Source organism: Sitophilus oryzae, unplaced genomic scaffold (assembly GCF_002938485.1).
Source record: "Sitophilus oryzae breed Bouriz unplaced genomic scaffold, Soryzae_2.0 scaffold_1442_pilon_pilon, whole genome shotgun sequence".
NCBI classification, from domain to species: domain Eukaryota; kingdom Metazoa; phylum Arthropoda; class Insecta; order Coleoptera; family Curculionidae; genus Sitophilus; species Sitophilus oryzae.
The window spans coordinates 6,004,657-6,017,650 of record NW_022146107.1 but is presented as its reverse complement, the minus strand read 5'-3'; the positions used below and the strand labels follow the sequence as shown (position 1 = coordinate 6,017,650).

At 31.8% G+C, this 12,994-nt stretch overlaps 1 protein-coding gene across 1 annotated transcript in view; it reads left to right on the top strand.

Annotated features, from left to right (window-relative positions):
- Positions 1–12,994, top strand: part of LOC115877132 (cilia- and flagella-associated protein 52) — a 32,035-nt gene that overhangs the window by 13,115 nt on the left and 5,926 nt on the right. Inside the window, exons 7-10 of the mRNA XM_030893259.1 lie at positions 1,057–1,187; positions 1,239–1,409; positions 3,429–3,606; positions 9,575–9,726. Of these exons, the coding sequence (XP_030749119.1) occupies positions 1,057–1,187; positions 1,239–1,409; positions 3,429–3,606; positions 9,575–9,726 (632 nt within the window). The remainder of the gene's footprint in view (positions 1–1,056; positions 1,188–1,238; positions 1,410–3,428; positions 3,607–9,574; positions 9,727–12,994) is intronic.

Sequence of the window (12,994 nt, the reverse complement as noted above, 5' to 3'; positions counted from 1 at the left end):
AACTTCATTTTACCCTGCCTATATATTGCTGAAGTGGTGTCGCACCCACTAAATGCATGTAAAAACAAAATGTTTTCTTTCACAGCCGTGTCCAATATTGATGCAGAGGGTGAATAGAGGGTATTTCCAGCTTTTCCCTTTCCTTGCTTTAAAAAGTTGATATATAACTCGCATAGTGCAGTAAGTATAACCAGTAAATCAATGTTCTCGATTAGAAGAATTAATGACCAACGGAAATATAGACGAAGACATAGACATTGAACAAGAACCAGATGAACAGTTTGATGAAGAATATATTGATGAGTCAATTGATCAACCTTCTACGTCAAAAAAAAAGAAGACGGTGAAAATACATAGTTATAAAGCATATCATGTCATATGGATATAAAAATAGAACATTTGCAACGGCAAGAAAGTGGATTAGGCCTATAGGGGAAACCACTTAAAAAAAAGTGCACCGAGTGCACTCGGCGCACTTTTTTTATTACAGTCTACCGTCAGGTGGTGTGGAAACGAGCACAAGAAAAACACAAATTTGTACTGGCAAATTATTCAAATTTACATAGAATCAGTTTCTCATATTAAATGAACTACTAGAAAATATATGCTTTGTATTTAAGCGCCTGTATCTCGTTAACCTGTTCATACACGAAATCGGTGAATAGGACCGAATAAAATAGAGAATTTAAATAGTTTTCTTTTTGGTCTCTTGCAAATTTTCTGTACAGTGCACCCAGACCGAGTTATTTAAAAAAAAGAACATAGAAATGTCATAATTTGACAGGATTTTCCAATATGGCAGCCAAATCCGGGATCGATAGACCGTGCAAATTTAGTAGAGTATTCAACAAAGCAAAACAAAGAGAATAAGTGTGCCCCTAATTATTTCCACCTAGGCCTATTTAAAACGACGTACCGACTAGCCTAAATATATTATTTAGTAATAAAAACATTCGTGTATAAAAAACTTAAATAGTTTTAACTTAAGTTTTGCGATAGTTTTTTAATACGAAAAATTATATAATTTATGGAATAAAATTACTTATTTTTCTTCAGCTCTTAGGTAAAAATTCAGTTCTCATTGGAACAGCAGCTTCAGAAATTTACCAAGTTAATTTCGATACGTTCCGTGCTGAACTGATAGTAACCTGTCATACTTCGGCCATTTACGATATCGCCTTTCCTCAGTGAGTATAACTTTGATGCAGTGGTCGAAATGAAAAAAGTGTCAATTTCAGCAATTTCTCTGAAGTTTTTGCAACGGCCAGTCATGACAACGTTAGGGTATGGTCGATGAGCACCATGCAAGAACTGCTACGCATTTGCGTAACGAATTTCACCTGCTCCAGCGTGGTGTTTGCTCACGATGGCAAATCAATTTTGACAGCGTGGAATGATGGTATTATCAGGTATGACAAAATATCGTAATGTTATGTAGGGGGTGTCCCAGTTTCTTGTGTTTTATGGGGTTTCTCGTTTATGAGTAGAGATACAAAGATGTGGTTTTCACATCATTATGCTACTTGTTAATGAAACTAAAAATTCTATGCACAAATTTGTCATAGGCTTCTTATTTTATGAAATACGAGGTGAATTCGAAAATGTTGCATTTTTTGACCCCCTTTGTATCTCTTATCTTATAACTTAACAAAAAGGTGAAAACTGAGTTACGTTGAATCCAGTGGCGTAACTAGTTTTTTTTGCTGGGAGATGTCATTTTCGAAGTATAAATCAAACTTTTTTTTTTTAAATCGGACACTCTGTATATTATTCTTTTATTTTTTTTTCCTTATGGAGCTGTCTAAAAATATAATATACTTTATACTTATTTTCATTAAAATGCATTATTTAAGTTTTTAACATAAATCAACCTAGTTTAAAAGAGTATTATTATTATTATTTTTTAATTTAACCAGACATTTTTGCTTTCCTCTTGATAAACTGCACTCAAAATAAACTTGTGCGGCTTTTAGATAAGACGCTGTTAATCAGAGTTATTGATATTTTTAATGCACTTGTGTAATAAAACTATACTATAGAAATTTTAAAACATTTTCCGAATGCACGTCATCAACTTTGAGTGACAAGCAATGGCGACAGCGCTGCCAGATTGTGATGGATTTATGAGATGAATCTTAATTTAAAAGTGACAAAATATATTTAGTATATAATTTTTATATAATTTTTTTAAGGCAGCAGTTACTCGCTACAAATTGAAATAAGTAGAAATAACTTGAAAGTGGTATAATGTGCTTACCAATCAATCTTAATTCTCTGACTGCATTCAAGTGTAATAAAGGACCTTTATTGTCATGTTCGCGCTCAAAATATTTTATCAGGGAAGCTAAAAGCGCTTTACTTCGACTGTTTAAAGGCTTCGGCATATTTTCAATCCACAATTTCAGAAAATGCAGTAAAAAATCTCGAAAATTTAGTTCTTAAAAGAACTGTTTATGCTTAGAATTACAATTTAATAAAAAATAACTATGGAAAACTGCAAAAAACGAGAATTACTTCCAAAAATTCAACAACACGATATTATACAAAATAATGACCAACACTAGGATAATTGTTAAATAATACACGACAACATTGCTGAACATGGCGCAATGTGACAAACAAGGCGATAATAAAAATCGGTTTAAACTAATTTTTGCAGCTTTAATTTAAATAAAATATCTGTTACAATCATTTGCTCTATAAATTATAATGAAGAGCTACTTGGTATCTTAAATAAGTAAATAAATTTAAACATTTTTGCTAAAATTTCATTTACTCAGGTTTATAGGCTTTAGTGTCAATTTCGATGATTGATGACGTGCATCGGAAAATGTTTTAAAATTCCTATAGCGTGGAATCTGTGCACGTCTGTACACAGAAACTAGCGTGGAATAACCAATAACCAAAATTTGACATCTAATAAATTATTTGATTATTTTAATTGCCTACCTAATTTAAATCGGCCACCTATGCTAAAAAATTAAATAACTAGTTTTTACCTTGTGTATAAAAATAGTTATAAATCGAGTATATTATATTTTTAGAAAGCTCACAACAAGGCAAATAAAAAAAAATAATATACGGAGAATCGCATTTAAAAAACATAAGTTTGGGTCATATTTATATAGTTACGCCACTGAATTCTACGTGAAAAACTCTATGGGACTCAGTTTTCGCCTTTTCAATATGATAAGATATAAGATATCCGATTTCTGTCATTTTTTGAATGCCGCCTGTCGAAATCTTTCTTCCCTCGTTGGACAGATTAATAGTAATTTTTAATATCAATTTTTGTATTTTTTTTATATTAATTAGTTCAAAATCTAGAAACTCAAAAAAATTAGAATGTTAAATCTTGGTACACTTATTAAGACATTTATGTAAGTTTATTACTTGTGGTTTTATACTTTTTTTCTTGTTATTTATAGGTCATTCACTCCTCTGACAGGTCGACTGATATATGCCATTTTAAACGCCCATAACAAGGGCGTATCTGCACTTACGACTACGTCACATGGTAGGACACTGATCAGCGGAGGTTGCGAAGGTCAAGTTCGACTCTGGGACGTTTCACCCTATAAACAAGAATTAATTTGCACGTTGAAGGTAATGTACAGATGCTTCAAAAAATCTATAAATTAAAGTGTATTCGTTTAGGTTAGGTTAGGCTAGGTTGTAACATATAATATACACTTTCGATTTGTCAGTACTAGTTATCAGTACTAGTGCTGGCTGAGGCGCGCTGCTGACTCAGGAGAAGAATCGATACGGCCACCGAGTGGGGGTTTAAGATTATTATTTGTTAGTTGTTAGGCATTGTATTGTCAACTCTGACGCGTGGCGCATCTCTCGCGTAACTCTGGCGCCTAAAGGTTGTCGCCCACTAGACAGCTGCGCGGCGCGGCGCTGGGAAGAGAATTTTTTCCGGCTGCGAAGGGACTGCGCCCACTATAGCGCGCTTTTGAAACGCGGCAACGCTATTTAGTTATAGTCGAAGTGTTTTTTACTTACTGTAGTGACGAAAGCGTATTTTTTGTGCTCTTCTAACAGAGGAAGAGGAAGAGGGGGTGAGGAAAAGTTTGGACTCATACGATTAACAAAAAAAGAAAGAAGTTTGGAGACTTTTACCATCTTTTTCCAGATTTAATAAAAGACAAAATCATTTTTTTCAGTATTACAAAATATAAAGGAAACATTTTACGCACTCCTCAATTGAGGGTTTTAGAAGAAAAAACACCGGGTATATCTACTCATCATATTTTTTCAGAAGAGACAAATTACTAATATTTTTGATAATTCTTATTTATTCTGATGTGTATATTAGTTATGTGGTCAAAAAAACCCTGATCTTTTTTATATATTTAGGTAATTAGAATTTAAAAATTGGAGATTGTCACTTTTGTTAAAAAGTGGAGATTGCCAGTTTTGCCTCTACACCCCTCAATTATATTAAATCTTTGATAGAAAGGCATTTCGTCCATCTGTCTCTAGTGAGGGAAGACTAAAAAAAATATCATATTCCTTTATGAAAATCGATTTGCCTAATTTACCTTTAAAAATACAATTCTGCCATTGATACATATCACTAGTTCCTAGTCAAAAAGCCAACTGAAAAAACTCGAATGCAAAATTATTTCCCTTTTGAGTACGCACACTGCAACGCGCCGAAACGCGGGAGACGGAAAAAAGTTGCTAGAGAAGTCTTCCGACTTCTTGACGGAAATCCCGCGGCGCGCTTTTGCGCTGCGCGCTCTAATGTGCGTTGGTCCATTTAAATACATGGCAAGCAGACAAAAGAAATTTCCACATGGCGCCGCGCCGCGTCGCGCCGCGGTCTAGTGGGCGACAACCTTAACACGTGCCCGACGACATCAGAAGTGGTTGAGAACATTTAGTGTTGGTGTTTTGTGAAGTTTTATCTGTTCCAAGTTCAGATACTCAGTTATAAATCCCAATCGCAAAAAAATCATGTTGTGAGTGGTATCTTTAGAAGAAAGCTCTACATCGAAGTCTCAGTAGTACAAAACACCGGATAACACAGTACACGTCCACAGTACTGTTGTCCACAGTACTTTTGAAATAGAAAAACGACATTACCATAGAAAAACGACACTTTAGGACCGATACTGAAGGCTCCAGTAGACCATATGAATGGCTGGTCTGTTTTGGGTGAAAGTTTCTTGAAAAGGAATTGTCTGTTTAGAGGATATAATGATCCAAAAGGTAAATTAATTAAAAATAAAAATAATTAATAAATAGGAACGAGACCCTCAAATAACCCATTGGTTTTGCTATATCACAATTTTGGTCGCCGTCTCAGGCAAAACAGTGATCGTCATCTTCGGCACAATTTTGGTCGCCATCTCAGGCAAAACAGTGATCGTCATCTGAGGCACAATTTTGGTCGCCATCTCAGGCAAAACAGTGATCGCCATCTGAGGCACAATTTTGGTCGCCATCTCAGGCAAAACAGTGATCGCCATCTTAGGCACAATTTTGATCGTCATCTTGAGCATAATCTTAAAGGTTAAACTCACGCATACTTTGTCAATAATTGTTGGTCTCTCGGTTGGCCTAAATTATTATTATTCTCTTTTGCTTGTCGTTACAGAAAACTAGCTTTCGAGGACGAAAGTTCTACAGGATGGCCGTGCTGGCTGAGGCGCGCCGCTGACTCAGGAGAAGGATCGATACGGCCACCGAGTGGGGGTTTAAGATTATTATTTGTTAGTTGTTAGATGGTTGTTAGGCATTGTATTGTCAACTCTGACGCGTGGCGCATCTCTCGCGTAACTCTGACGCCTAACACGTGCCCGACGACACTAGTCAGTACAAGTTTTTTTTATATGCATACCTATCAAAAGTAAATATAATTTTCTTTCAATGAAAAAATCTTACATACATTTCTGTATTTATTATAATAGGGAAAAAATTGCGAAACAAAAAATATGATGTCAAATTACTATAATCATCTGCTACCATATGTATAATTTGAAGAAAAATCAAAGGGACAAAAAAATATTGCCAAAGTGTTACTGGTAAGTGTGTACAGGCTGAGTCAAAGATAGAGTAAAGTCCATTATCTCATTTGTTTCGCGGTTTACAAAAAAATGCTTAATATAAAAGTTCGTGGTAAGGTTAAGATACACATTTTAAATTTTTTATAGAATATACAGGGTGCTTCAAAAAAGCGTGACGGACATAACGTATGTTTTTTTTAAATGCAACACCCTATTTTTTATTTTATTTTTAGGTTCTGCATAAAATTCCATAACTTTTTTATATACAGTGGTGGACATTCATCTATTCTTATAGTACTTAGCAAAGTACTATATAATATGTAGTACTGAACCAAAAAATATGTTTATCTTGGCTTGTTCGTGTATATCAGATACATTGACTAATTCATTTTTAGAAACATCTGTATCTATTATCTCTACCGCTACCACTTATACTTATTACAGCAAATTAAACTAAAATTCATGTTTTTTTCTTAACTTGCTTAACAGACATGAAATTTTGATAATTATTATGTTTTGTCATGGCAACTATGATGTTATAGCGTAATTGTATTAAATATATTAAACATTGGAATAAATCGCAAACTATTAAAAATAGGTATATGACATACTTAATACAAGTTGAAGAGCTTTGCAAAATCTATCAGAAAAAAATTAAAATATATAGGGTGTACCATTTAAAAAATTTGAGATTTTTTAATTTTAAGTAGTTGAAAATCATAAATATATTTTGAACACCCAGTAGGCATTTAACTAAAATATCTTTACATATATCTTTTTTTTCATCTCTATAAAACTCTCATACCAAATTTTGGTATTCTAACTTCAGAAACAATGGTATCACTGACCATTTTTTACCACACTGCAATTTAACATTAAGTATATAACGAAAGATATAGTATATGTATATGTATATATAGTATGTATATAATATAAAAGAATTTTACGCAGAATCTAAAAATAAAATAAAAAATAGGGTGTTGCATTTAAAAAAACATATGTTATATCCGCCACACTTTTTTATGCACCCTGTATACTCTGTAATAATTTTAAAATGTGTATCTTAACCTTCCCTATAACTTTTATATTAAACATTTTTTTGTAAACCTCGAAATAACTGAGATAATGGACTTTACTCTATCGTTGACTCACCCTGTACACTCTCATATTAATTTGCTACAGAAACCTTATGACGAATTAAATGTTAAATTAAATGTCAAACATATGGTCACAAACCAGTTGACTTAGACCGTGCACACACGGGTGAATAGTATACAACACACACTGAATAGTATACTGGCTGCCCAAGGAAAAAGACAGTATATGATAATTTATGTATACCGGGTGCGTCTCAAAAGTGGCTCACCCCCTATATTTTTTTTATTTTTTCAGATAAAAAAACAGATTGGTATGTTAGTATATGACATAAATTATGATTGATTGACGCAAGGACGCGCCGTCCATATGGGCAAGGTCGTGCGGCCAAAGCCCTAAAGGCGCCTGCGGTCACTGACTTTAAAAAATAATACAACCATTTTTTGGAACTTATCAACAAATTAACATAAAATTTAAGTAATACTTTTATCTATGAACTCTAGTGGTGAAAATATATTATCCACCAATGTCGAGCGCCGCGCCGCTGGTCATTGGAAATTTTGGCTTAATATTATAATATTGGAGAAAGGCGCCTACCCTTATTTGCTTATTTGGCACGACGGCGCCGAAAATACTTGGCGCGTCCCTGGATTGACGTATTCAATTATTTTTAGTAACTTCCTGTTTCACCGGAAATGACTACAACTTCTGATTTTTAAATGGCAGCCTCGGAATTTTTTTACTTTATTCGATAGAAAATGACATTCTGAATAGAATTGCTATCATATCTAGTTATCATATGTCAACTTTTGACATTTTCGCTTAAAACAAAATTGGATTATAAATTTCAATCTAGAGTGCCATGGTTGTGTTAAAAACATTAATTTTTAATCAAGGAGCCTTGGAAAATAGATTTGGTCGTCTAATGTTATTCGTGTATTGTCCTAGCCAGTTAAAAAATGCCCAAATCGTATTTTTAATCATATCTCATTTTTTTCAAATGGAACGAGAGTGGTTCATTAGCATATTTGGAAAAAGCATTTTTTTACGAATAATTTAGTACCACACACTTGGTATTTCGAGTCAAATTGTCGTTATGAATCGCATGTTGCAATTTTAAATAAACCATATTCTAAAATGTCAAAAGTTAATATATGATATGTTATTCTATTCAGAGTGTCATTTTCTATCGAATAAAGTAAAAATATACCGAGAGTGCCATTTAAAAATCAAAAGTTGTCATCATTTCCGGTGAAACAGGAAGTGACCAAAAACAATTGAATGCGCCAATTAATCCTAATTTATGTCACATACTAACATACCAAATCTTGTATTTTTTTGGTCGAGCCACTTTTGAGACGCACCCGGTATACATAAATTATCATATACTGTGTTTTTCCTTGGGACAGCCGATTTGGCTTGCACAAACCAATCTGCGCAAAATAACTGAGAGTCCAAAAATTTTAAAAATTTCCTTAAAAATTTTATGTTTTTACACCGCGTCTGCATTTTTGGCCTTAGGTACTGATTTTCCTGTATACGAAGAGTATGCTCGATAAATTAAGATGTTATTACAGTTGGGGGTTGGAACTTTTGGTGTTACAACAGCAAAATAAAACACTAAATCACCACAATACACCAAAACACTTTTACTTTTGCACAGGACGCGCGTTTCACTAACCATGTTAGCATCATCAGCAGATGATTAAAACGTTTTAATCGTCTGCGTTTTACTCATCTGCTGATGATGTTAACATGGTTAGAGAAACGCGCGTCCAGTGCAAAAGTAAAAGTGTTTTGGTGTATTGTAGTGATCTAGAAAATAAGATGTAATGAATAAGGAAAGAAGAGCAAGTATTTTCACAAGTATTTTCACTTTAATTTCAATGTAAGCATTCAGAACGTCTAAATTAATGGTAGTCGTTTTCAATTAGTGGAAAAAGTTAACAAACCGTTGACTTTTCCACTAATTATACTTAAAAATTTGCAGGGAATGTCATTTTGACCTTTGATTATCGCCCGTCAAGACAAATTGTGGTTATAAATCAAAAGTTTATTGTTTTGTAAGTTAAATATTTGGTTTTCTCTATGGATACAACTACCGCAAGCTGTTGCTAGGATATTTTATTAATTTTAATTGTGTTTTTAGGCATTGTGAATGATAGTAAACTAAAAAGTATAAAGTGTAATTGAAACCACTAATTTATTCCACTAATTGCGAGGTTCTGAATGAAGCTTAAGTGGTTATGTAATAAATATTTTGCATTTTTCTCTCTCCCACTTACAAAATTGTCATAGCGCTTCACTCTTAAATATGTAGACACCGACCCAAGGTTTCGCTTGCAAGTAGGGTATACTTTAAATATGTATTCGTATTAAAAAATACCTAGTAATTTGAGAGTAAAATAAATTCTTGTAGGTAATTATTTAGTACTAGAACCTTTTTAATTTCATTCTAGGAACATAAGGGACCTGTCTCGGCGATTCACATCAATAAATTCAACACTGAAGCGGCCAGTGCCAGTACGGATGGAACGTGCATAATCTGGGACTTAGAAAGACAATGTCGACGGCAAATTTTGTTCGCAAACACATTATTTATGTGTGTTAGGTGTGTATTTTTCATTAGATTTCTCTGAAATTATTTGTCAATTTATTTTGAGGAACGGGGAGGAGGAAATTCCATTCTTCCCCCTGGGTTTCCAATACTACTACAACCCATTACTCGTAATATTGTTACAGCTTACTCAACTTCTAGCTGTCATAGTAACTATTTCTACTTTACTAAGTTACTAAGTTTACTTAATTCATAAAGTAATACATACATAGTAACTATCTCTACTTTACTAAGTTACTAAGTTTACTTAATTCATAAAATTACTTTATACAAAAAAACGCAACGTCGAAATTTTTCGTCAAATTTAAAGCGTCATATTTTTTATTTTTTGCCCTATTTTCATTATTTTTTAGCACACTGTATATAAATATATCAACTTTAATTCGTAAACTCATTTTTTATAAACTTTAGTATTTGGTTTATCGAGGGGTTGTTTTTTATCCTAACTTTAAAACACGCTGTGCAATAAGTTAGTGAATAAATTTGCCTAAAATATTATTTTACGGTAAGAACTATAGCTCTTGACCATTTTATTTTTTGAATCATGTCAACACATGCCTGGGTTAATTTTTTAGAGCGAAATGAACTTGCCACCATCAATTTGCAATTTGTTCAATTATCATTACTTTTTGACGTTTTTTTCAATATGACGAGGTGATGATTTATGATCTGTATTAAGTATATCTGATGTTCAAAATATATGTTAATTTTAATCTATATTTTATACAGGGTTGTTCACCACATACGACACGAAGTATTGTAGCTAAACGATTAGATTTTTACAAATTGTAAGTTTTGAGTTTGTTTAAGGACTATTAGAGCTACAATTTAAACATATTTTTACAAGATACAGAGTGTCCCAAATAAGTAAAAAATATTATAGTTGTATTTTTTTAAATGGAACACCCTGTATATTATTCTATTTTTAGATTCTACGATTAAAATAAAGGTAAATTTGATTAAGGTTTATCACACTTAAACCTTACCGGTTTTGAAATATTTTCAATTTTATGAAATTGCAGTAAAAATTTTAAGGCTTCATTTCTCCAAGGGTATCAAAGTTTTTAATACTAAATATTTACTAAAGATTACTTATTGATCAGATATTGTGTTGCAATAATAAAAATTTTACTACCTTATACAGAGTGTCCAAAAATTTATATTAAATAATTACTAGCTTTAAACGGCAATAACTTGTTTAATTTAAATGGAACACCGTGTATATTTTACGTGGATCATATGCACAATTTAATTGTCTATCAAATTTTATTATACAATTTTTTATCTATTAGACATTTTCTTATAATTTAGACCTCATTTATCACTATAGCCATGGAATATTGACATTTCAGATTTTTTTGTACATATATGTTGTACAAAATGTACAGGTAGTAAATATTGCAAGCCCATTGGTATACAAAAAGAACTATTTAAATCTTTATAAAAGAGTATACCAATTAAATATACCACCATTATTTCCGACCAAAAATTAGTTAAATTGTTTTAATTAATAAAGTATTTTAAATAAATGTGGATTTGGCTTAGAAATCATCAATATAATAATAAGTTATGAAAATGAACGTCTTTGTTTTTATAAATAAGCATTCGTCAAAAAATTAAATAAAACTTATAAGGTGTTACTTTTTACCACACACAAAATTCAGTTTTTTAGTATTTGGAGCAATTATTATTAATCAACGTAAACAGCCAATTAATGTAGTTTGAATACTGGGATCATACTAATTGGTCCTCTTTAACAAAAAATATTTAAACAGTTTTTTTTTATTTTTTAATGAAATAAGCGAACTATATCGACAATATTAGTACCTGTACTCTTTGAAAATTGGTTACATCTTTAAAAATAATCTAAAATGTCAATATTCCATAGGTATAGTGATAAATGAGGTCTAAATTATTAGAAAATGCATTTTATACGAAAACTTAAAGAGATGGGTAAAAAATGGCATAATACAATTTAATAGACAATTATATTGTGCATCTGATTCACGTAAAATATATAGGGTGTTCCATTTAAATTAAACAAGTTATTGCCGTTTAAAGCAAGTAATTATTACATATACATTATTATTTATACATTTTTGGACACTCTGTATAAGGTAGTAAAATTTTTATTATTGCAACACAATATTTGATCAATAAATCTTCAGTAAATATTTAGTATTAAAAACTTTGATACCCTTGGAGAAATGAAGCCTTAAAATTTTTACTGCAATTTTATAAAACTGAAAGTATTTCAAAAAAGGTAAGGTTTAAGTGTGATAAACCTTAATCAAATTCACCTTTATTTTATTCGTAGAATCTAAAAATGTAATAATATACAGGGTGTTCCATTTAAAAAAATACAACTATAATGTTTTTTACTTATTTGGGACACTCTGTATCTTGTAAAAATATTTTTAAATTGTAGCTCTAATAGTCTTTCAACGAACCCAAAACTTAAATTTGTAAAAATATAATTGTTTAGCTACAATACTCCGTGTCGTACGTGGTGAACAACCCTGTATAACTTTTGCTTTGTTACTACCTTTTAGTAAATATATTTTAGCGGGATATAAAAGATCAGTTTTAATAATATTGGTCAAATTATTAAATAATTATATGTTCTTGTTCATTATTTTTTTATTTCGTTCGGTCCGGTTCTGTTGATTCTTGAGTGCTTTGATGGATCGTGTTTTGCCTTATTGGGAAAATTTACGTGAGGAGAACTACAGAGATAAAAATAATATATAATACTGTACTATAATGTAGTACAGTATTACCGTATATAATATAGTACAGAATTAAAACGGCGTCAACGACGGCTAGGGAATGACAGTCAATTATAATTTTGGCTAGGTCAAGCCCTACACGTTATTTACTAAACATTTTTATAAAACTTTTTAAAAATTAACACTAATTACAGAAAGGTAACAAACAGGCACAAATCTATTTCCAAAAAACATTGTTTCTCGAATTTTTAACTACGCCATTTAAAAATTATTTTTAGTCAATATAAAAATAAATTACTACCTTCTAAGACCAACCGGCAGTATGCGCCATTAAAAAATAAAGAAAAGTACGGGCCAGTAAATGGCGTTTGGAGCTTGAGCTCGCAAAAATGATCATAGATTGTTCGTCATTCCCTAGCCGTCTTTGACGCCGTTTTTTTTCGATCGCACGGTATAATATTATTTAGTACCTAGTTCATACGTGAGTTATAAATACCTAGAAACAACAATATTAGATATCTTATCATTGATAA